General features: G+C 49.3%; 1 protein-coding gene across 3 annotated transcripts in view; it reads left to right on the top strand.

Moving 5' to 3' along the window:
- The window catches only part of SFXN5 (sideroflexin 5), a 100349-nt gene extending 80076 nt beyond the window's left edge, over positions 1 to 20273 (top strand). For all 3 annotated transcript variants that reach the window (XM_061351967.1, XM_061351966.1, XM_061351965.1), the window contains one exon: positions 19973 to 20273. In XM_061351967.1, coding sequence (XP_061207951.1) covers positions 19973 to 20050 — 78 coding nt within the window. In that variant the 3' untranslated portion in view covers positions 20051 to 20273. The remainder of the gene's footprint in view (positions 1 to 19972) is intronic.
- Positions 20274 to 25231: the final 4958 nt, after the last annotated feature.

Genomic DNA, 25231 nt, shown 5'->3' with positions numbered 1-25231 from the left:
ATCAGTAATCGGTATGCCAGCCTCCACTGGGGAATTCATTTCACGGGCTTATCCATGCCTCCTAGCCAGGGAATCTTGTTGTACACTTGTCTGCTAGACTGAAAAACCTGTTACAGATTTTCTGTTGTCCTTCTTAGCTATTTCCAGGCTGAGATAAAACTGTCCCTTCGTCTTCTCTTTAAGAGACGTAATATGTCTCAATCTTGGAGTCTCTTGCTAAAAGACGTGTTTTCTGAAGCTTTAATGATTCATATGGCTCTTCCTTAAACTTTTTCTAATTAGTCAACATCCTTTTTGGAGCCCTTCCATAAGAACCAGACACAGTATTCCAGTAAGAAGTTGCACAAGTACCAGTTGCAGGAGCAATGTGATTTGACTGCTTGAATTCATACATCCACAGAAGCATGTTAGTCATTTTGGCGTGAGCTCAACCTTAGCTCCCTGTCCATCAGTTTTTTGCTGTGAGCCCAAGCTCTGCTCAGAGGTTTTGGTTGTGAAAGACTGAGGAGTATTTGAGGGTTTCACACGCGTTCAAGGTGCCTGGATTATGTCCAAAGTTCCTGTTGGAAGGACCTGGGCATAGAGCATCGCTTGTAGAATGCTCTTAATCCAGGGAATGCGCCAATTATTATGCTCCTGTATCCAGGGAAAGGAGCTTCATTCAGCAGAAGGCTTTTCCTGGGAAACCTTCTTGCAAGATTAGACCTCATAGCAGCCTTCCAGTACCTGAAGGGGGCATATAGGGATGCTGGGGATGGACTCTTCATTAGGGACTGTAGGGACAGGAAAAGGGGTAATGGGTTCAAACTGAAACAGGGGAAGTTTAGATTGGATCTAAGGAGGAAATTCTTTCCTGTGAGGGTGGTGAGGCACTGGAATGGGTTGTCCAGGGAGGTTGTGAATGCTTCATCCCTGGCAGTGTTCAAGGCCAGGTTGGACGAGGCCTTGGGTGAGATGGTTTAGAGCGAGGTGTCCCTGACCATGGCAGGGGCGTTGGAACTTGATGATCTTAAGGTCCTTTCCAACCCGAACTGTTCTGTGATTCTATGATTCTAAGATGATCAGGGAAGCAAGACCACGGAGGTACAACCAACCTCATTTACCCCAGAGGGGGTATTGCCACCATTCCCCCCCACATGGTGCCCCGTGCCATAAGCACACACACTCTTTGTGCCCAGAGGGAATTCTGTGTTTGACCATAGTATGATGCTCATTGACTTCTCTTCCACAGATCACCATGTGGTCCAGAGGTCTCAGTGACCTGGACTCTTAATTCCTTACCACTTTCCCAGACTTGGTGCCATCTCAAGCCTTAGGCAGCCATCACTGTGTATTTTCTCCCTTCTTACTGCTGATGTGTTGAGCCAAACCAAACCATTCGTTCAGCATAGACAGGAAACTCACCCTGCAATTCTGTTTTGGAATTCAGCATTTTGCCCACTTCCAGTGTTTTCTGTAGGCATCACTTCTCTGAAATAGGAAGTGTGCTAAGGAAATCAATGGGAATTATAGTTGTGGTACCAGGGTCTGAATTATTCATAGTTCAGCACTTTGGGCTCTAGAAGAATAGCAATTTGTTGCCTTAGTTTGTCTAAAACTGAAGCTCGCAAGGTCTTTTGGCCTTTATATTTTAGCTTGATGGGTACCACATCATTTAGAATGTCTAGTATGTGATACCGTAGCATGAAGAATTGTGTCAGTGCTAAGAGCTGAATGAATTCTAGCCCACGAGGAAAATGAAGGTCTGCCTTCCTTCAGAAGGATATTCAAATAGGCATCAGGCACTACTGAAACCACCCAGCATCACTTGAGGATGACCTTCTCCAGCAGATGAAATGCTATCTGCAGTGTAAACATGAATCAGCGCTGATTAGTAGATCAAACAGAATGACGCTCCCTGCCCACGCCTCGTGCCAATGAAGAGAAACCAGTACAAGCTGGTGGTGGAGCTCGTTACCTACTGGGATCTCAGCTCTGCTCAGCTGGAGGTAGCTCCACGTGCACAGCTGGACCTCACATCTGTCGATGCCAAGGACTCCAGAGCAGCCTGCTGTGAGCAGACTTCCAGTGAGCTTTGCGTTCATTACTTGCAATGTGTTTGCAAGGCCAGGTTGGACACAGGGGCTTGGAGCAAGCTGCTCCAGTGGAAGGGGTCCCTGCCTGTGGCAGGGGTTGGAGCTGGAGGGGCTTTAAGGTCCCTTCCAACCCAAACCAGTCTGGGATTCTATGATTCTGTGATGACTGTGGGAGTGTGTGCATAAAGAGCATAAAGAGATCCTGCAATATCTCATTGATGGTGACTGTGGAGATGCTAAAGTGAGCAGAGCAAGTGATTTCTCTGAAACAATCTCTCCAGAGCCATTTCTTCACATTCTTGGATAGGAAATCTGAGTTTCCTTGCAAAGAGCATTTCTCAAAATGTGTGACTTCTTGGTTGCTCATCACTGGTCCATGAATTTAGCTAAGTTCATAGACTAGAGGGGAGTTTTGAATTAGGTCTAAGGCAGAAGCTCTTCCCTGTGAGGGTGCTGAGGCGCTGGCACAGGGTGCCCAGAGAAGCTGTGGCTGCCCCATCCCTGGCAGTGTTCAAGGCCAGGTTGGACACAGGGGCTTGGAGCAAGCTGCTCCAGTGGAAGGGGTCCCTGCCCTTGGCAGGGGTTGGAGCTGGATGGGATTTAATGTCCTTTCCAACCCAAACCACTCTGGGATGCTATGACTCTATGACCTGGAGTGTTTGAACATTGATCTCTCTATGTACACGCATGTGTATCTCTGCATGCATGTGTGTATTTGCTTTCTCTCATAAACACAGTATGTGAAGCAGCTATGAACATGACACGTCTGAGATGATGCTGTTATAATGAGCGCTACCCAGGGAGTAAATTATTAACAACAAGATGTAATAGGCGTGTTCTGTTCCAAAAATATGATTATGGTCTGAGCAGCAGCCCTTTCAGGAATTGTAAATGAGCCAAATTCTGCCCTTAATCACACATTCACAGTCCTTTTTCTTTAGTCAGAGAGCAAACACAGAGAGCTGATGTGTTATTAAGCACTTGTTTTAGCATGGGAGCTTGACTGGCCGCCTTTGATCCACTCTTCTAAAGGGGCTTAAACTTACAATTAGTTTTCAAGCAGAACTGAAGCCCCGTGTGTTAGATAAATGCAGCCACCTTATCACATCAGCTGTAGCTGCTTCACACTTATACCTGGTTTAAAGTAATGCAAGAGAAACCAGAATTTGGCTCTGGTTCTGTGTAGAAACACCAATAACAGGTAAATGAAAATTGTGGAGCTGGACAGCCTTCATGTACTGGGAAGGTGAATGCACCCACATCTTCTCTTGGGTTGGTATTTGGTGTAGCAGAGACCTTATGCCTTTCTTGGTGTTGTACAGATGGAATCTGTACATTCTCCTCATCAAGGACTGTAGTGATAGGATGAAGAGTAATGGGTTCAAACTTAAACAGGGGAGATTCGGGTTCAAACTTGAACAGGGCAGATTTAGGTTCAGTCTCATGCAGAAGCTCTTCCCTGTGAGGGTGCTGAGGCGCTGGCACAGGGTGCCCAGAGAAGCTGTGGCTGCCCCATCCCTGGCAGTGTTCAAGTCCAGGTTGGACACAGGGGCTTGGAGCAAGCTGCTCCAGTGGAAGGGGTCCCTGCCTGTGGCAGGGGTTGGAGCTGGAGGAGCTTTAAGGTCCCTTCCAAACCAAACTGGTCTGGGATTCCATGAATCCATTTGGATATCTGCAACAGTGCAACAGAATTACAGCTTCTTTCTAGATGTTATGGTTTTGAAGGTCACCTTATGAGAATAAAACCCTAGTGTCAGCCAGAAAGAGATGGGTCCTTGCAGCTAAACACGCTTAAGATGCTGAGAAATACACTTTTAAGCCCAATATAGTGTTAACTCCAGTACCTAAGTGCATCAATATGCATTAAGTCATTCACTGCTGTTAAGTTTAGGAGAAACATCTAGTTAATGCATTTAGCCCACAACCTCCAACTGCCTCCCATGCCCCCCGGGGAATCTCTTTTCTAACCGCCTATCCTACAGCATCCCCACTGACAACTCCTACTCAGCTATGCACTGCCAATAGAAACAGCTGTGACAGTTCCAAACTGAAAATGGGACTTGTGCAAATGAAATTCAGTGTAGCTGCAGAAGAAAGAACCATGGGGTTGCTCCACTCCTTTTTCCACCCTTTGGTCTCTGCTCATCCACATCATTCATCTCTTCAGCATCCAAAAGGATGCTCTTGGACTTCCAGGGTGCCGCAAAGCCACTGAAACTTGCCTCATCCCATGCCTGGTGTACTGATTGTGCTGATAAAGAAGGATAAACCCAGGTGAGAAATGGAGCTGAAGCAAGAGCTGAAGGCAGAGAAACCCTTCCACTTGCTGTAATCCACATGCCCTCCCTATGGGTTAAGTTTAAAGGGCTTTGGTTGGTGGTTAGGGCAAACCAAGCCATCTTCCGGAATGAGGCTGATTTCAGCTGAAAGCCTTTTCTTCCAAATAATCTTCCTTTTGGATCTCCAGGACAAGGGGAATAAACAGCCTAAAATCCAAGGCTGAGCTATTGTTTTCCAATCTGTTTTAGCCTTCATCTTGTTGGCAGGCTGCTTTAGAAAAGCAAAAGGTTAATGAGCCAATGTGCAGTGGGATTATTGCAGTAAAGATGACAGTGAACCAGTAATTACTAATTAGATGCAGTTTAACAGGAGGAACAAGTGAAATCTCCTCTTCACCAACTGTCAATAATTAGCAGATTTGGTGAGGTTGAAATGTGTCCACAGTTAAAAGGCTGATTTTTTAATGAAATGGCACTTGACAAAAGAGCTGTATGGAGGTCACAGCCATAGCCCTCGAGACGCTTCCCTATACCATACTTAGGAGGGAAATCAGATGCAAGACAGCAGGGGGTCCCCATGAAACCATTTCTCCCTTGGGATTGCATTGCACAAGGGAGGGGGGAGGGGAGCAGGAGGGATTCTCTGCAGTAATTTTGTCCAACTTGGATGAGAAGCAAAGCAAAGGATTCGCCAGCTGCCATGGGGAAAAATGGTTGGGAAGTGAGAAGTTGGGTGGTATTTCTTTGCTTCTGAGCAATGGTTTCTTGAGGGTCTGGTGAGCTGAGCGTGCTGGTCAAAGCCTACCCTTGGATGGAAGTTGGGCTTGGAAGGAGTGGCACAAGGTCCTGCAGGTGGTATGCGTCTCCCAAAGACTACAGTAGACTCAAGCTGTGCCCTGGAGGTTTGGTTTCACGCTGACACGCAGGCAATGCTCCGTCGTTGACTTGTGAAGCATTTAGAGGTTCATCTGAGGTTCCTCTCCTATGCACTGCTCTAGTTTCTCTGCTAGCAAAGTAACTGATTGTAACTTGACATAAGCAAGAGTATCTTGGAAGGTTGTGAATGCTCCATCCCTGGCAGTGTTCAAGGCCAGGTTGGACGAGGCCTTGGGTGATATGGTTTAGAGCGAGGTGTCCCTGCCCATGGCAGGGGCATTGGAACTTGATGATCTTAAGGTCCTTTCCAACCCTAACTATTCTATGATTCTATGATCTTTATTTTCCACATCAACTTCCAAGGGAGAGGTGATGCGTGTGAGCTTCTTTAGGCCAGGTTGGATGAGGCTTGGAGCAACCTGGTCCAGTGGAAGGTATCCTTGCCCATGGCAGGGGGTTGGAACTGGATGAGCTTTAAGGTCCTTTCCCACCCAAACTACTCTGTGGTTCTATGGTTCTTTAATGCCCATGAAACTTTTTACTTGAGCAGAAACCCCTGGGATTTACATGGTACTGAGTGGTTGGATGCTGCTGTGGTTCAGGTAGGGCTGGAGAGAAGACCGGGGGTATTTGGAAATGTGTTGAGCCCTGTTCCGGCCTTCAGATGAAGGACGGTGCTTAGCAAGGTTTGTATCTGGTGTTCTTTGGTAAGGACGGGCTCATTCCTGTCAGAGGCTGGAGGACAAATGAGTGGCTCCTTCCTGAGTATAGTCCTGCACCTGGAAGAGTAAAGTGATGGGAGAGGAGGTGATATTTGGGGAATGGAATGGTAGCGCCATGACTACACACAGGCTGGATGTGGTTGTACAAAACTCAAATGTAGGTTGCTAATCCATGGTTTATAAGGAATAATAACCTAAGGAAATCATAAACCACATCTATACTTCTAAACCCAATAGGGCGTGAGTACAAGCTGGGTCACTGGCCCATGATGTTCATCTTGTTTGATTGTCTGCATCCTCTCTGGATCAGTTTTGGCTTCCCAGCTAATGCTGGTGGGACCCAGGGACTGCTTCCAATGAATAAAGCCTCCCTCTCTGGAGGAAGAGTTTGGCCATATGGATGCAGGTTGTCCCTAAGCCCAAGACTGGGTTCTGGCTCATATTGTTACACACAGCAATAGCTCTGCCTGTACTCAGGGAGTTGTGGTGTGATAATTTTGGTCTGGGACCTCTCCATGTTAACTTGATTTATGATTTAGAGGTCTAATCCAAGCTGAGTTTTGACATTAGAGGACCAATGTAATGTGGCGTTACAGGAGAGTCAATGCATGGTAAATGCCCCATACGTGGAAGTGTTCAAAGCCAAACTGGGCAGAATCTTGGGCAGCATGGTCTAGTATGAGGTGTTCCTGCCCATGGCAGGGGGCTGGAAGTGGATGAACTTAAGGTCCTTTCTAACCCATCCCAATATCAGTCTTCATCATCCTGCACCATGACAGGACCATGCCTCAACTGAACAGCGGAGAGGCAAAGATCTCTTTAGCCTTTGCTTCAAGTGTGTGAGATGGTTGGACACGAAATGAAGGGTGAAGAGTACATCTGTCCTCCATGGAGCCTACTCTTGCTGACCTCCTGGGCCTGGAGACTGAAGTGTTTGTCACCAGCTCCTTTTGTGACAAATCCTTCCCTGCTCCAACTCAAATCACAGCCTCAGCCATGAATCTTCATGAAGCCACCAGAGCAGCTCAAAGCACAGTGGGACCAGTCCTCAGCGCTCAGCTCTGCTGTCTCAGTAGCTCATGCAGAGAGATGGGACCTTACTCATGCAGCACAACAGGAGTCCTCACCTGGACATCTCAAGGTGGTGACCATGCAATGTACTGAATGGGGCAAGTTGGCCTGAGGCTGCTTGCTAAGGGATGAGCCATGAACCTGAACCTGACTCTGGGCTAAACAGCCCATTTTGGGAAAGGTTTCCATCTCCCATGGCTTCAGACAGGAGTGCTTTCACCATTTGCTGCCTTGATGTCTCCCTTCCTTCCCTGCTCTCACCAGCACTGTTTGTGAGCATGGAGCAGAAGAGAAGATGACGTGTTCAGGCTTAGCCCTACTTTCCCAGGTTTTCCTTTACCTGCCCCAGCTGCCAGGGCAGGGTTTGCAGATCCTTGTTTTCCAAGGAGCCAAGTTCTGACTGGAGCAAGCTGCTCTAGTGGAAGGTGTCCCTGCTCATGGCAGGGGACTGGGGCTGGATGAGCTTTCAGGTCCCTTCCAACCCAAACCAGTCTATCATGCTATGATTTCTGGATGTTTCCCGTGGTTTTTTACCCATGTATTTCCCAAAATTGAAGTGTTTCCCATGCCAGCTTGCTCCACAGTGGGCTGGGGTTGGGGCGTCTCAGTCCCTTCTGTGCACAAACATCCTTCTTTCCAAGAGGAAGAGGAAGGGTCAGGTCTTCAGGAGCGCCAGCTCCACCATCCCTCTTCACAAGCCCCCAGGCAACATTGGAGGGGGTGTAGGTTTACAACTGCTCAGCCTGTTTGCACCTCACGGTGTAATTATTAGGCTCAATGACATCTCGTCTGGGGCAGGTCAGGAGTGAGCAGTGCTCTGATTGATTTGGAGCCCGGCTCTTTGTTCTCACCTTCCCTGTCCCAGAGGCTTTGATTTGTGACCCAGCTGCTGTTTGAAGTCAGCTCCTGAGAGTGGCCCTTTGTTTCCCAACCAGCGCTCACCAGAGAGCCAAAGGTGCTGAAAACCCTACAGGATCTGGCCCTAAAATCCTAACCTGGCCCAGCAGAGCTTGTTCTTGCTGGCACCAAACTGTTATTTGTGGTCATTCGTGGGGGGTGTGGGAGAAAGGAACCCTTTGTGCTGCCCAGGGGCTTCAGCGCGGTGTCAGACAGGATCTGGTTTCATGTTTATATCTCTGTCCCTGGGATACAGGTTCAAGTATGTAAACTATCCATCCTGCAAGCACAGGCTCCTGCAGGTGTGTGGGTGCTGGTGGGCATAGAAAAACATTCCTGACACCATCTCTTTTGAGGAGGCTTCACCTTCCTGATGGCTATAAGCCATTAGGAGTCAAAAGAAAGAGCTGACATCCGACAACTCCGGATAAACAGCTAAACATTAACCCTTAAAGTGGCCCGAAAAACACACTTAAAAGGCACTCTGTGGAAAGAAGCCATTTTTTTTCCAGGCCTGTTAATTGCTGTCTTTCTTCAGGACACCTTTCAGCAGCACCTACTGTAAACAGAGCCGCTCATCCCAAAGCACTTCCCCCAAGGATTCCTTCCCTGCTCCAGGAGATGGACATCCCCATCTCCTCCTGCCCTGTGCAGTCCTCCTGTGGGTCCTTGGTTTTGCTGGTTTCTTCTTCATTCTATTCAGGACCTTTCCTCTCTTTCTGCCAGCCCACCCTAAAGACTCAGTCCTCTTTCTACCCCAAAAACTCAGTCCTCTTGGTCACCCATAGCCTCTTTATTTGGTGCAGTTGGGTTCATCCCCAGATCTTCCATGGCTGTTGCCTGGCTTTGCCTATCTCTTGCTGCACAGGGTTGGATAGGTCCTTTCCTGTGTATTTGGAGAGGGTTCTAAAGCTCAGCTGAAGCAATGGTACCTCGGACTGCTCCAAGTGAGACATACAGGATACAAGCAAAGGAAGGTGGCTGGTTGTCCAGAATTGCCTGCCATAAGGGTGCTTGCTTACTGCAGAGAATGCCTCATTAATCACATTTCCCAAGCACAAGTATATATATAATCATCTGCATTTGCTTCTTAAATCATTTAGATCCAGCAGCCTGTTTCTAGTGAGGCTGTTGGTCCCTCACAGAAGGAAATGTGATGGAGGTTGGGATCCTGAGGAACTTCCTTAGCTTCTTTAACGCAACAAGGACACCCCTAAATCCTGCAATACCAATGCAAACCCATCATCCTCTTCCTTCTTAAGAGCAGGATGTTTGATGTTCTCACCAAACAGCAACAAATGCTCTCTTCCTTGACAGAACTGCTTGAGGGTTTCTTACCAGAATGGGTCTAATGGCTCATTTTCATCAAGAGGGAAACATGCCACGTTCATGATGTTCACACTCAAAAGTAGCAGAGACAACTCCAAGTCTCTGTAAATGCTTTTCACCCCAATGAGGAGCAGTGACCCCAACTAAACTGTACAAGTTTGGGGTTCTCAAAGTCATATTTTAAGTGGGCTGATGACTCCCACCCATCCATTGGCTTGAATGTTCCCCAAAGAATGTCTACACCATGTCCTGTGAGACTTCTTTGTGTGCGCTCGCAACCCAGAAAGCAACCGTATCCTGGGCTGCATCCAAAGGAGCGTGACCAGCAGGTCGAAGGAGGTGATCCTGCCCCTTTATTCTGCTCTCGTGAGACCTCACCTGGAGCACTGTGTGCAGTTCTGGTGCCCTCAACATCAAAAGGACACGGATCTGTTGGAACAAGTCCAGAGGAGGCCACGAGGATGATCAGGGGCTGGAGCACCTCCCGTATGAAGACAGGCTGAGAAAGCTGGGGCTTTTCAGCCTGGAGAAGAGAAGGCTGCGTGGAGACCTCAGAGCAGCTTCCAGTATCTGAAGGGGGCCTATAGGGATGCTGGGGAGGGACTCTTCATTAGGGACTGTAGTGACAGGACAAGGGGTGATGGGTTCAAACTGAAACAGGGGAAGTTTAGATTGGATCTAAGGAGGAAATTCTTTCCTGTTAGGGTGGTGAGGCACTGGAATGGGTTGCCCACGGGGGTTGTGAATGCTCCATCCTTGGCAGTGTTCAAGGCCAGGTTGGACAGAGTCCTGGGTGATATGGTTTAGTGTGAGGTGTGCCTGCCTATGGCAGGGAGGTTGGAACTCGGTGATCTTAAGGTCCTTTCCAACCCTAACTATTCTGTGATTCTATGATTCTTATTTGAGGTCAGGAAGAAGTTTCTTTTCCCCTACGTGTTGTAGGCTGAATGCCCTGCACAGTTTTGGGACAAGTCCTCCCCTGAAGAAGGGTCCTTACCTTGTCTCATTCCTGAGCTGCTCCATTTCTCTGTATGGGTCATAAGTTTGTGTTTCTTGTGTCTGACCCCTTGATCCCTTGTGAAGCACTGCAGACCAAGGTGCCACCTCAATGGAGACACAGGCTGGCACCTCCTGGGTAGCAATGACTGTGTGAAAGGAAGGAACGCCTTTGGCCTTCCTGGGTTGCTGGAGAGAAGTGGAAATGTCTCCCTTCTCTGGCAGACACAAAGAACTTTACCTGGACCTTGCTGTTTGAACCCGTATGGTTTCAAAGCCTTTATTTGTTTTAATGCTGGTGGTTTTGTTAACACTTGAGGTTTCTGGTGCTGTGGGCATCCCCCTTCCATTTTGTAATGACTTGGAGATGGTGTCATGTTGGGGTTGGACCTTTCAATGCGTTCATAAAGCCGGAAGATTTGAGAGGGTCTGAATGCTGTGTGAGCCCAGTGCTAACCAAACCCAGCTCCTAGGAGTGGCTTTTGTTCATCTCTCCATGTCTGTTCATCATTGGTGTCATCCTGAGACATCAATGGTGATGAGTTCCCATGCAGAACTGGAAGGTTAGAGCTGGTATCTCACTGATGGACTGGTTTGGGGCAGTGAATGGATATGGGGAGCAGAGCACAGGAGCGAAACGTGGCTGTTGAGCTGCTCTGCTGCAGGACAGGCAGGGACACGCTGAGCAGCTGGAGCTCCCTTGCAGCCTTGTTGTTATATACTGTTATCCCACCTCCTGACACTGTTGTCATCAGTCACTTCCAGAGCACTGGAAACAAATGTGCTGCTGGGCAAGGCTTGCTCATTGCCATGGGGCAGCTGTGCTCAGCTCCAGCCTGGTTGGACAGGAGCATATAATGCTAGATGAGCTCTTAGGCAGAAGCTCTTCCCTGTGAGGGTGCTGAGGCGCTGGCACAGGGTGCCCAGAGAAGCTGTGGCTGCCCCATCCCTGGCAGTGCTCAAGGCCAGGTTGGACACAGGGGCTTGGAGCAAGCTGCTCCAGTGGAAGGGGTCCCTGCCCATGGCAGGGGATGGAGCTGGATGGGATTTAAGTTCCCTTCCAACACAAACCAGGCTGGGGTTCTGTAATTCTATGATGAGGTCCAACTGTTAATCTAGCACTGCCAAATCTGCCAGTGAAGTGGTGGAAATGACTCTCCCATAACTAACCCATAAATCCTACAAACTCTTCTTCTCTGCTTGAGGGCAGAGCCAGTTGTTCCCATTTGAGGTGAGGGCAGTAACATCTTGAGCTTCGTAGCTATCTGTCTCAGAAGCAATTGCACATCCCCATCCAAACATCTGTTGAGCATGAGGAATATTCGTGCTCATCTCTATACAGAAGCCTGATGGCACCCAAGGTGCTGCTGACACTTTGCCTGTCGTGCTTTGCTAACAGCAGTGACGTTTTCAGGGGACGGTGCAGAGGTGTCAGCAGATGTGATAGAGTGAGAATAGTTTGTGGCACTAACAGTGTCACTGACATACTTTATATCTTACAGATGTCATAGCAGGGTACGTGTGGTGCCACCACCAGACCCTTTCCAGCCTGGTCTGAGAAGAACCTCTTGTTTTCTGCCCTGTTCTACAGGCAGCTGAAGGTGGGTGCTGGTGGTCGCAGCATCCATGGCATGCAGACTCCAGGCTGTGTAGATGTGCTGTGTGGATGCACAGCCTTCACGGTCCTCTTCTTGCAGCATGCACAGGCTCTGCTCACCAGCTTCTTCAGCCCAGCCCTGGCTGCTCCTTACAGTGTGATGCTGGGGGGAATCCCAGGCGCTTAGGGAATGTCAGCCCCTGGTGCAGTTGCATACCTTGGCGTGCCAGACAAAAGGAGGTGATCAAAGCAGGGCGGTGAGAAGGCCACCAGCAGGTGCACAGCTCTTTGATCCCTGCATTCCAGGGGGATCCTTCCCTCCCTTCTTGAGCTGACCCCAAAGTTGGCACTTCTCTGGGAAGGTGGATGTGTGAAAACCATCAGTGGGCTCCCACCAAGCCATGGGGCTCTTGCATCCCAGGTAGGGCCACATTTGGATATGGTGCCACCAGTGATGGGTGATGGGACACCCGGCTGCTGGGCTGTGAACAGCTTCTTAGGCTCTGGTTATGTTTTGCTAACACCTCACCCAGCATCAGGGATGGAAATGGGGTTGAATAACTTGCTTCCATGCTTTTGAGAAAACATTTTGACTAGATATGATGTGTTTTCTTATGGAAACAGAACATTCATTTAAAAGACAGGATCTATAAGACCTGAGGGGAAAAAAATAAGAAGTGGACAGGTCAACTCTAAAGCTCACTGTGTTTGAAGGGAAACCTAATAAAATTAAGGTTTATCTCAAAATCATTTCCCCCCAGCTTTGTGATTTGGCCAGCCAACTGAGTATCAGTTATATCTGAAGTTATCTGTTACCATGTACATTAGTTATGAGAGCATCTCTCAACCAACGTGTCCAGTTTTGGGGTACATAGTTTTAACTACGTAAAAAACTGGGAAGTGGTCAGAAAAGAGCTTTAACACCAATAGCTCAAACAATGATCTACCTTGTAAAGAAGAAGCTGGAGTTTTGTGTGTATTGGAGCAGGCTTCCCAAGGAAGTGATGGAATCCCTGGAAGCATTCACACCCCATGGAGACGAGGCCCTCAGTGCCATGGGTTAGTGGTGGCCTTGGCAGTGCTGGGGAGCGGTTGGACTCAATGATCTTAAAGGTCTTTTCCAACCTGGTTGATTCTGTGATTCTATGAACTGTAAGAAAGGAGATTTGAGAATCTTTTAACCCTTTCATGGGAAGAAACTTTCTGGCAGGAGCGAGCTCCTGATGCAGCAGATCGGTAAGTGCAAAGCTGTAAGTCCTAACGTGACCCATGGAGATGGATGATGCCCTTTGAAGCAGGATACTGAGAGGTCTTGTGGCTCCACTCTTGCTTGGACTCTTTAACCAGAGGCTGGATATCTTGTGAAGAACGTCTCCTGTGATTTGGTTTGGGGTGAGATGGGGCATTTCCTGTATTCTCTCACCTCTCAGGTCACCTTCAGTTGGCCATAGGTCCGTAGCATTTCCAAGAGACAATCCTTAGGCAACATCATTTCCTCATCTCATTCCTTAGTGAGTGGATCCATGGAGAGCACTTTACATTCTGATGTCTGGGATCTTTAGCTCATTCAGTATGTATTTCCAATACAGTTTTGGAAAGCCCTATGAAATGAAGCACAGGTTCAGTCTGTGATTTTGGCCCCATCAGCATGGGTTTAGCTACTGTCAATTGAAAGAAGAAAAGGTCTGAGATACCTGAAAGAATATTTAGGCAGTCTTACCACAGGAACAAGACCATTGAAAACCCAGTCAAGGTGGATTTTGACCCCAAGAAAGTATCTTAAACCAGATTTAATGAGGTTCCTCTTCTCGGCAGGGTTGGATTGGGTGGCCACAGGTTGAAGGCAAAAGGAAGCCTCTGTAGGACTGTACAGAGCTGCTTTCATGCATGGTTGCACCAAGTTACAGGCAGAAGTGCCTGGTGACCATGGCATGGTTGATGAGCAGTAGCTCATCTATCCAAGGAAAACCATGGTGTTTCTTCACTGAGATCACTGAGGACAGAGCAGAACCTGTTCATGGTGCTGGATGTGCCCCACATCTCCATCTGTGTGTGCACAGTGTTCACCACCATGGAAGCAGCAGCTGCTGGTCCTTCATGTCCTCTCTGACCAGGGATGTCCCAGTTGACTGGAAGTTGGTAAATGTGACAAGAAGGGCTGGAAGGAGGATGCAGGGAAGTACAGGCCTGTCAGACAGCCTTTGGGAAGGCTGTGGAAATCATCTTGAGTGCATGCAGCATGTATACAGGACACGAAGGTGGTCAAGCTCAGTCAGCATGGGTTTATGAAAGGCAGATCCTGCCTAACTAACCCAATCTCCTTCTGTGACAAGGTGGCCCATTTAGTGGCTGCGGGAAGGGATGTGCATGTTGTCTACCTGGGCTTTGAAATGCCTTTGACACCGTTTCCCATAGCATTCTGTGGGACAAACTGGTTGCTCATGGCTTGGATGGGTATACTCTTCACTGAGTAGAAAACTAGATGGCTGAGCCCAAAGAGTGATGGTGAATGGACCAGTTGGTGGCCAGTCCCAACTGGTGCTCCCGGGGCTTAGTAGTGGGGCCGGTTCTGTTTAATATCCTTATCAGTGACCTCGATGAAGGGATTGACTGCACCCTCAGTGAATGTGCAGATGACACCAAGATGGGCAGGAGTATTGATCTGCTTTGAGGATAGGAAGGCTCTGCAAAGGGATCTGGACAGGCTGGATTGATGGAAAAGACCAATGGTGTGAGGTCCAACAAGTCAAAGTGCTAGGTCCTGCATTTGGATCACATCAACCCCCTGCAACAGTCCAGGTTTGGGGAAGAGTGGCTGGAAACTGCTCATGGAAAAGGAGCTAGGGGTGCTGATTGATGGAGCTGAACATGAGCAGCTTGTGCCCAGGCAGCCAAGAAGCCACCAGCATCCTGGCCTGTATCAGCACCAGCACGGCAGCAGGGCCAGGGCAAGCATTGTGCCCCTGCACTGGGCACTGGTGAGGCTGCACCTCGAATCCTGTGTTCAGTTCTGGGCCCCTCACTACAAGAGAGACATTGAGGGGCTGGAGCGGGGCCAGAGCAGGGCAATGGAACTGGTGCAGGGCCTGGAGCCCAAGTGTGATGGGGAAGGGCTGAGGGACCTGGGGGGTTCAGTCTGGAGAAGAGAAGGCTCAGGGGGGACCTGATGGCTGCCTCCAACTGCCTGACAGGAGGATGGAGCCAGGAGGGGCTGGGCTCTGCTCCCAAGGAACAAGGGATGGGACAAGAGGAACCGGCCTCAAGCTGCACTAGGGCAGGTTTAGATGGAGCTGAGGAACAATTCCTGCCCCAGAGGGTGCTCAGGCATTGGAACAGGCTGCCCAGGGCAGGGCTGCAGGCACCGGCCCTCGAGATGTTTAAAAGACATGGCACTTAGGGATGTGGTTTAGTGTTGGACTTGTCGCTTCTGGGTTAATGGTTGGACTTGATTATCTTGAAGGTCTTTTCCAACCTAAACGATTCCATGATTCTATGGTGCCATTTATTAACCACAGTCCTTGTTGCACCTCACTGAGCTTCACCAGTGCTCCATTAGCTTGGCACTGCCCTCAGCCATTGCCCTGCTGTCTAATGGCCCAGGGGAAGATGCCAGAGGGCTGCTGGAAGGGCTGGGAGAACCCTCCTGAGCTCTGAACCGGGGCCACCATCACATCCCCCTTGCTGGCACTGCCAAGGCAGCAGCAGAAGACGCGGTGACCAGCCTGGTCCTCCCTTCCCCCACCTCCCAGTACAGCATCCGTCAGTCCTCATGACCCTCCCCCTCCCAAAATTGGCTGCTTTCTCCCTTCTTCTCCCCCCCTCTCCCTTTTTTTGGCTGAGTGATGAGCTGTATGCCAAATCCATCTGCTCCTGTCTCCCCTAGCTGCCTTCCATATCGTTACAGGATCCCTGGCAGCGTGCCTAGACCTATCTCTCTCCCTGCACTCTTCGGAGCACATTCCTTTCTACACCTTTTCCCGAGCTGGGATAGAAATGAGTATCAACCCCAAACAAAAAGCATCTGCTTTCTGCCTGCTTCTGCTTCACCGGACGCGCCTGTACGCTACACCCGTGTCAGCAGCGAATGCAAAACACACACACAGAGCCCCCCACCTCGTCACCCCGCATCCAACACGGGCTGACGGAACTTTGGGAGCCGGGAGCCTGCCTCACACCCTCTCCCTCTCCATCTCCGCAGCACCAGCTGTGACCACCGCACCATTTGTTCCTCCAGCCCACGCCAGCACTCGGAGCCAGTTCTTTATCACCCCAATTAGCCTTGTCTGTGCTGATGAGAGGAGAGAGGCTTCCACTGCAAGGCAGGGATGGGGGGAAGAGAGCTGGCGCGCGGTGGGCACGGCGAGAGGCGATTCCCTTTGCGGTGCCTTTGTTCCCCAGCAGGGATAGATTTCACCGGGTCAGGAATGGCACTCAGAAGCCAGCGCTGTTGCCCTGCCTGCATCACCTGGGGGATGCTGGTTTATAAACAGTTGCTTCAGTAAGGTCAGGGGATGCCGTTTCTTGCTTCATGCACTTGGCTGGGTGCTAGAGGGAAGAGGAGCATCCTCAGCCTGTGTCGGCTCTCAGGTGGTGTGATGGGCTGGAGGAGTTTGGAGATGCACCTTGGCCTTGTCCCCAGTGAAGATCTCCCTGCATCTATAGCAAAGCTTCTGGTAGCCTCACAAGGGGATGAAGTAATTCCCCCTTCTCCCTGTGCCTCCTTATATCCTGACATCCATACATGCAGTTATGGCAGGATACAGAGTGGTCAGTGCTGCTTGAAAGCCTGGGGTTCTTCCCCAAACAAGCCCCCAGTAGCACTCTTTTGGAGCAATACTTTTACACCCTGGTGTCCTCAGTGCTGTTGTGAGCTTGTGGCCCTCCTGGACTTCTCTGGATTCATTGCTGAAGGCCCTTTTCCAGGAGGCACTTCAGTGCTGTCATTCCAGTGCAAGGAGTGTGATCATCCTTTGCCCCAGTGCAGGTAGATCTACCTTACCAGGAGGAAGAGGATGGACACAGTTCAAACCCAGTCCCATGGTGGGCACTCAGTTTGAAAGGACAAAGTCATCCCATGTGAGATTCTACCCCAACAGGGTAGGACCTATTCCTCAGAGCACCCTCCATGGAAAGCCTTCCCTGTTAGAGGGTTTCCGGCATGGCCAGGAGGGACCCTACTGTGGGGTCTTCTTTGAAGCTGAGACATAAGAAACTGGACAAGAAACTCCAGATGTGCTTCACAGTGCCTCCAGATGTGCTTCACAGTGCCATGTCCAGTGGGCCAGCAGGTCCAGGATGTTGGAGAGCCAGAATAGCATCCTCCACCAAAACAGGTAGAATTACCCCTTCCAACAAAAAGCCCTGAGGGATTCAAAGACTGAAGTGGTGCACAGTAAGCTTGTGTCTTAAAGTTGTCTTAATATCTGGAGCCCAGCACCCTAATGCTTCTCCTTTCTCTTCTGCATTTAATTTCCCAATGGGAGGAGTAAGTTACTTGTACCTCTGTCCTTGATGCAATTGCACCCCTTGGATCTCCTGTAGCTGAGGCTCTAAAGCAGTTTTTAATGTCTATTTTATTCAAGTTAACCAGAAAGACGTCTTCAGAGGCTGCTCCAGTGAAACCAGTCAAACCCCAGCAGATAATGTTTCACATCACCCCAGGCTTCAGAAAGGGGCTTAAGTGAGTTCAGGGATATGCAGCTCCAGACCAAGGTCTATGTATCTTCTTCCAAGATCTTCAGAGGAGCCCCTGACCCTGTGTCCATCTCGCATTAGGCATTCATTCCCTTGACACCAAAACCTGTCTCTGAGCTCTCACACCTCAATCCTGTCCCTCCTAAAGCCATCCCATCCAGCAGCCTTGTGTTCAGCCTTGCTATGAATGAAGAGCACTGCCATGCAGGGAAAGGAGGCTGTTTTCCTCCTGGACCCATGGGAGGAAGCTGGAAGGACTTCCCAGCAGTTATCTCATCTGTCTCCTTCCATCAAGACAAGCTCAATTCTGCTTAAACTATTCTTGATGGGTTTCATCTAATCTGTGCTGAAAACTTCCCACCACAGAGACACCACACCTTCCCCAAGCATTTGGTTGCAATACTTTGCTCCTTCCCACTAGGATACTCTTCCTGCTGTTCAGCTTGGATCCTACTCGATGCTTTTTGAATGGTGTCCCAAGAGACCGTGAACGAAACAGTTCTCCTTTCTTCCGTGCTGTATCCTCTTGCACACACAAATACCACCACATCTCCCTTGAACCCCTCTCTTCTAGACTCAGCACATCCAAGTCCTCGCTGTTTCCCTGTGGATCTTGCTTTCGGACCACTAATGTGGGGTCCACCGTGGCAGATGTGACTTTCCTCCTTCTCCTTTGCAGCTCCCACCTCTCCAGCCCCTGTTGGAGAGGGATGGGCTGTGGTGGCGCTCCATTAGCTTCATATGGAGGCTTCCCCATAGTGGGTTGGGATTTGCCCTCTCCAAGCTGCCCCATGTCCCCAAGCCCTACCAGCACCACCATGGATGCTCAGGGTCAAATAACCCAATTCCAGGTCATTTTCAAGCACTTCCCACCTTGATATTCTCATGCCAATGGTGAAACCACCCCAGCCCCAACACCTCGGAGCTTTTCCTTCCATCCCTGGAAGAAAAAGAAGAAAACAATAGGAAGAAAAGCTGCGTCAGAGCCAGGCAGATCCGACTTAATCCTCCCTCAAAATGGATCCTGTCGGTGAGAAGAGCCTCTCCTGCACCTTCGCTGGGTGCTCTCCCCGGCACAATGCTTCACTTTGTGTTTCAGCACAGAAAGAAATGGTGAAGTTGCTAATAATGGCACGAAAAGAAAATATGCTACATCTGTTATGGATAGCAGTACAAAATTAGCTGATCACACCTCTGACACCCAAGATGTCTTCACTTAAAATACTCGTTGGCTTACTTTACATAATTTGCTGATTATATTTAAAAGAAATACAATTTTGCAATTACTGTTCTTTCTGGTGTGCTATCTATGCATCATTTTCTTTTTATGTTTATATATTTCTCCTTCATTAGTGCAGTCTGAAGGGTGATTAGATCCCTTCAAACATTTTACAGAGGTTAAACGTTGATTAAGATTTAATTATTACTGTAAATAGCTTGGAATGACATATGGTGCAAAAACCTGACATATGTGCATTTGAATAAATGAAGTGCTATTTCCCATGATGCTCCAGTAGCTGTTTAACAGCTTTGCTGAAGGGTTATGTTGCACCTCATGTTAAGATTGCTTTGATGTTATATTTTGTTGGGTTTTTGCAGCTGAAAGCTAAGAACAGTTTTTCCAGTTTTTAAAAACATTGAATATTTTAAATACCTAAATTGTTTTGCACAAATTTTTGCTAATTTGTCTAACTAGGTTAAACATTTTCAAAAGCATCTCGATTTTAACGTGGGTTCCTAGCATTGTGTCAGCGACAGCAGCAAGTCAACCTATAGGATTCCTCAAAGGCTGGTCTTGCAAGGTGCCCTGTCCCACTTGGGAGCAGGATCTTTGCTTGCTGTGGGAAATGGGAGCATCCTGGATCTCTTGCGGGGATGCAATGGTTTGGAGGGATTCAGAGCTTCTTGTGAAGCCAATGAAAGGGAAAATACAGGAAAAGGCTGGAGATCTTATGGAGACAGAGGAAGAGGTGGGTAGATTTTAGCACTGATCCCTCCGTGTTGGAGGATGTAGAGCACTGGTCCAGAAGCTGGATGAGGGAGCGCTGTCCCCTTGTGTCACCACGCATCCCTTGGCTGGTCCCTATGGATGCAAACAGCTTTGGGGACTGGGTTCCTCTAGCACCGTGCTGTGGGGAAGGAAGAGATGTTCCCTGGAAAATGATGGGTGGGATATGTTTGATTTGCAGAGACACTCTATAATTCATGGAATATTATAGCAAGGCAGCGAGCGGGCATCATTTCATGTAATATAAGTCACTCCAAACAGGGTTGTGTTGAGACTTGAGCAGAGTAAAGCACATTAAAATGACACGGAAAAGGCATGATTGACATGGTATTATTTGCATATCGTACCTCTCCACATGAATTTATTGATCCATTGAGCTCCTGCTGCAGCACAACCACTCTGATCTTGTCTCCTCTTTGGTTTCACAGATTGAGACATCTCATCTGGAGCCAGAAATTGCAATGGCCACCACCAGTAAGACTGTAGTCTACAATAAAGGACTGTAAGTGGAAGCAGACCATCTCAGCCCAGAAGATATGGGGAGGGAAAGGGGGAAACTTGAGATCCCGACTGGGGAAAAGAAAGCAACAACAAGCTAAAACAAATCCTAGAGCTCAGCGATAGTAACGTCTTACTGCTCCTGGCCAACCGGGAGTAAATTAACACTTGCAGAGAGCTGACACCTCACACCAGTCTAAAAGGTTAACATTAAAAGTTTTACGTTAGCAACAGGAGCAGCAACAACAAAAGTTCACATTCAAACACTTTAGAGAAGTAGCTGAAGAAGACTCTCAGAACTTACTAGCACTGCATGGAGGGATGTTTAACGGCGTGTTGATGTGGTTGTACCTAACTACATGACTACTACTAACTTCACCCAGCAACTTTTGTGTTCTCCACACTAATGCTGCACAGAAATAACTCCATAGAGATCAACGGGTGCATGAATGTGAAGCTCTTGATAGGGTGTTCGATAAGGGTCCTGCATTGATTCCATGCTGATCCTGCCCCTGTGATCGTGAGCAAAAGCAATCTTCCATGGTTCAATGTGCAACGCTCCGTTAGCACAGCGAAGGTCACAGTTTGTGCACCTTCCATCTCTCCATCTTCTACAGGTGGTCCTGGTGGCATCCTGACTTTTATTGCGCTCCCAAGGCTTGGTGTCACAGTAGCCTAAGGCTGGGCATGTCCACAGTGGCTTCTGCTTAGGCTTCAAGGTACTGGAAAGCCAATGTGCCCATACATTGAGTAGGAAAGGATCTTATAGCCATAAATACGATCAATCTGCTCTTTTCCTTTGCACAGATACGAAGGATGGGGTTGGTCCCACCTAACGTAGATCCTCTAAAGTAAGGTTGTTATTCTGAGCTAATTGGCTGAGCCCTACTTGGCTAAGCTAGTTGTCTGAGGACGGAATGTGCTTCTCCTCTTCTCTTCTCTTCTCTTCTCTTCTCTTCTCTTCTCTTCTCTTCTCTTCTCTTCTCTTCTCTTCTCTTCTCTTCTCTTCTCTTCTCTTCTCTTCTCTTCTTTTCTCTTCTCTCTTCCTCTTCCTCTTCCCTTTGACCTTCCTCCTCCTCTTCCTCTTCCTCTCCTTTCTTCTCCCATAGTTTGGCTTTCTGGTATCTTGCACCCAAGAGTAAACCCTGAGTGACTCCCTGAGGACCAGAGGAGTTAATGCAGATTTTGGACACGATCACCAGCAGAAGACCATATGAATAGTGAGATCTGCCTCTAGGACCATTGTAGAGATGGAGTCATGGGGCTGACGATGGGCACGACCAAACGCACAGACTGGCATCCTTCAAATGCCAACTTACTGAGGGTTTGGGGGGGTGGGGGGAGAAAGGAAAACCAAATCACGACTGACATGGAATGTATTAGAAGGATTTATTGCAATGCTTGGAATCAGGAGGCCTGAGCCCACTCCTGCTGGACTCAGACCCATAGGAACTGGAGTCACCAATGGTGGGGCCAGCTCAGGAAGACTGATTCTGTCCCTGCCCTGGTGTGGATCACAAATAATTGCACGGAACAGACCCATTTTTGAGGATTTACACACCAGCATGCAGGGGAGGAGAGGCTGGTTCCGGACTCTCCATAGCTGCTGCTGATGGGCCAGCTCCCGCTCCCTGACCCTGGTGGAAACACAGACTGGGCCCAGTTACACTGAATTTACACGAGGGTAAGGACCAGCTGGATTTGACCCATTAGAGTTCTAATGCACTAGATGAGATGAATGTATGCTCCAGAGGAAGCGAGGACATTCCATCCACTTCGGTTGGGATTTGGAGATGCTGCAGGGAGGTGGCATCTGCCCTAGGGATATTTCCATGGGCATCTGTCCTACGGGCAGCAGAGTGCAGTATCAGGGCCTGTATTTTGCCCTGGAAGCAGGGAAAAAGAGGAGGAAAAACCTCCAATCCCAGAAAGGGGAGCAGGGATGCTGTCAATCCCCAAAGAGCAGCCTGCCAATGGGATGGGCAGCAGCAAGGCTTTGGAGATCTAGCTGGGATGAGTTGAATGCCTGAAAAAGGGCTTTTTGCATTGCTGCAGGGTGTGGGAGGAGGTGAGGACTGCTGTCGGATGTTGGGGGTGCAGGTACCCCATTGCACACACATCCACATGTGCGTGCCGCAGGGAAAACGCTACTCTGAGCCCAGAACTTCAGCTTCTGGTTGCCTGAGCCCGCACAAGTTGGGAGCCAAGGTGCATGGCATAGCACGGAGGCACAACTTGCCTTCTTCTTCCTCCTCCTGAATGGAAATGCAAGTTGAGAGAGAAACAGCCTCTTGTGTTGACAAGGAGATGCCTCCTGGCTCCAGTGTCTGTCTGGGTGGATCATTTCCCCTTCTCTGGTGTGTTTTGCCACTGCCTGAGCCATTCTGCTGCAAAGCTTGTTCATCCCAGGCGTTTTTGGGGGGGAGAAGTGGTGGAAATTGTGCTTTGCTGTGAGGTTTTGGAGAGGAGGAGCAAGGAGGGAGACAGGGATTTGGTTTTGCATTGTATCATGGATCAGAGCTTTCAGAACGTGAGCTCCGGCTACCTGCCGGGCCTGCAGATGGAGAAGGGAATTTGCAGTGGAGGAAACAAATCAGTGCTTTGCTTGCTGGATTTCTTCAGGAGACACCCAAGGAAAAGCACGGATTGAGCAAGTTCTGCCGCAAGGAAGAGCCAATTCCCAATGTTCTCCATGATGGGAAGCGTGTATGGATGCGTTCCCTGCACGCACATCACCCACACAGGTTGTTAATTAGCAGGGGATGCTCATCATGTTAATTGAGTGATGCTCAGTGAGGACTGCGTTGTTTTGGGGGAGAACAGACTGAAGTCTTCTTGCTGTGTATCCTAAGGGCCTGATCCTGCTCCAGGGGGTGAGGACCAGCTTGAGGGATGTCAGAGGAACCAGGTTCGGCTCAAAAGCAGCTGCACAGGTGAACAAGTGACAATCAAACCGGATAAATGAGTCTGGATTTACCCCCTGCCATCAAACTTGTTTCTGTTCACATGTCATGGAAATGGGTCTCAGTCAGCTCAGTGGTCTGTGCTGAGAAAGGATTAGCATCCCAGGTCCTGAGACAGGCACGCACCGGTGTCTGTCTCTGGGAGCCGGAAAAGGCAGCACATTCCGGCCTCTGGGAGCTTGGGGACAGCGTTTGCTGTCAAATGTCTAAATGCACTTTCAAATGTGTGGCTTCTGCCCAAAACACTAGGAAAAGGGTCCTGCTTGGAGCTGGGAAGGGAGAGCCACCACCTCATGGGGTCCAGTTCCCTTGCAGGAGCTGGGAAGGGAAAGCCACCACCTCGTGGGGTCCAGCTCCCTTGCCTAACCTCTTCGGAAAGCATCTGCAAGTCTCGTGTAGTGAGGTAGTGCTTGTATTAGTGATACCCATGGGGCTGGAGACCAAGGTCATCTCCCAGACCCATGCATGTCCCCTTCCTCTGGACATCCAGGATGGTGCAGACCCATCTTTGCTGCCCTTTTCCTTGCTGTCCCCTGCCTCGATGGCAAGCAGGATGTATTTGAGGAGTAGGTTTTGGTGGCCCTATGGTCCCAAACTCCTGAGTAACACAAGGCTATGGTGTCCCTGTGCTGGGTCACTGATGAGGTTCAGCCTTTGAGCCAGCACCATCCCACCACAGGGGATGTTTGAGATGCATCTTCCTTTCAAAGCAACACAAAAACACAAACCTGACCCTTATGGATCTTAAGAGATGTTTCACTCCCAAAGCATCTCAGGGTTGGGCTCCCTCATGTAAAGGTCCCACCACCATCTCAGCACACTCGCTGCCATCCATGGTAGGACCTCCAGCCAACCCCAAAATACCACGTTCCGCTCTTCCTACAGCATTGGGAACGCAATGCATGGAGCTGGAGAAGCGGCAGCACATTAATGCTGTTTATTAGGACAGCAAATTGTGCCAGAAAAGACTACACACAACAGCTAATGATAACATGATGCACATCCACTAATAGCTAATTAATCTCTTCGACTTGCCTAATGTACAAAGAGGAGCCTTCGGTTTGCGAGAACAACCCAACCATTTGCATCTCTGATTCCCTATAATTGGGGAAGTGGAAGGAACGGGGAGCGAAAACCCCACCACACACATCAAGTTGTTCACCTCGGCAGATAATAATAATGAGACGATCATCTCCTGGAGTATTTAATTAGAAATGTCGCAGTTAATTGATTTCTTGGATATGTTAATTAAGAAATAATGAGGACCAGGTTGCAGCTAAAGGTGCCAGCGAGAAGTTTTGAGGCCCTTCTGGAAGATGCTTCTGTTGGCTGCTCCCTGAGCTGGCCAGGGGACAACCCCAGGGTTGTGTCATCCATATCCTCAACCCACCTTTCAGCTTGGGCACAGCTCAGCTCCTTCCATTTCTGCTTGTTGCTCATCTCTCTGCTCCACATCTCTGCCTGTGGCCAGGTCCTGGTGGGATGGGCAGCAGGTCACCCCATGCCAGTGCTTCTATCCATTGGGATGTCTCTTCCACCTTGGGACAAGCGATGCTGGTAGATCTCAGGGTTATACCAATGCCGTGTAGCCAAGTGATGTTGATGTCCCCTCTGCTTCAATTGGCTCCTCTTGAAGGGTTGTGATGGAGATCTAGAGCCTGGGGTGTCCTTCAGAAGAGGGGGGACTCTGGAGTGTTGTGGTGAGATCCTGATAGCCTTTGAGCCAAGGCTTTTACGGCATGGATAAGCTCATTGGGAAGCTGGCCTGGCTCTGTGAGCATTCCTGGTGTTGGGTGTGCCGGTGATGGAGGCTTGAAGTGGTCCTGCTGGTGGTAGATACCCCCAGCCCCAGGCATCGCCCTGGTTCACTTTAGGAAGCATCCATCCACTTTTGGCTTTTTCCCCCCTTTTTTATGGCTTATTTTGCACCCAACATCCTCAGCTGCCCCTCCTCATGCAGACCCTGATCCGAACGCACCTTAGAACTGTGATAACGACAGATCCCTTGGGATGCGGTGGAGGGGGTCGCCCACCAGCTCCGGCACGTCTTCCATGGGACCTCCATGGGTGGAGGCATCTCTGCTCCCCCCCGGGCACCCGCCGGCTCTTTTTAACCTTCCCGATCGAGTCCTGACCGCGACACTTTGTGTAACACTCGGATCCGTCTGGAATAAAGGAGTTTAAAGAGCCGGTGGTGGTGTCCCATTGCGTCATGGGGGGGATGCC

This window comes from Neopsephotus bourkii, unplaced genomic scaffold, assembly GCF_033783945.1.
Source record: "Neopsephotus bourkii isolate Nb327-2 ecotype Australia unplaced genomic scaffold, CSIRO-AGI_Nbou_v1 NB_616, whole genome shotgun sequence".
Taxonomy (NCBI): Eukaryota; Metazoa; Chordata; class Aves; order Psittaciformes; family Psittacidae; genus Neopsephotus; species Neopsephotus bourkii.
Note: the sequence above shows the minus strand (reverse complement) of the source record. Positions and strands in the feature narration are given on the sequence as shown.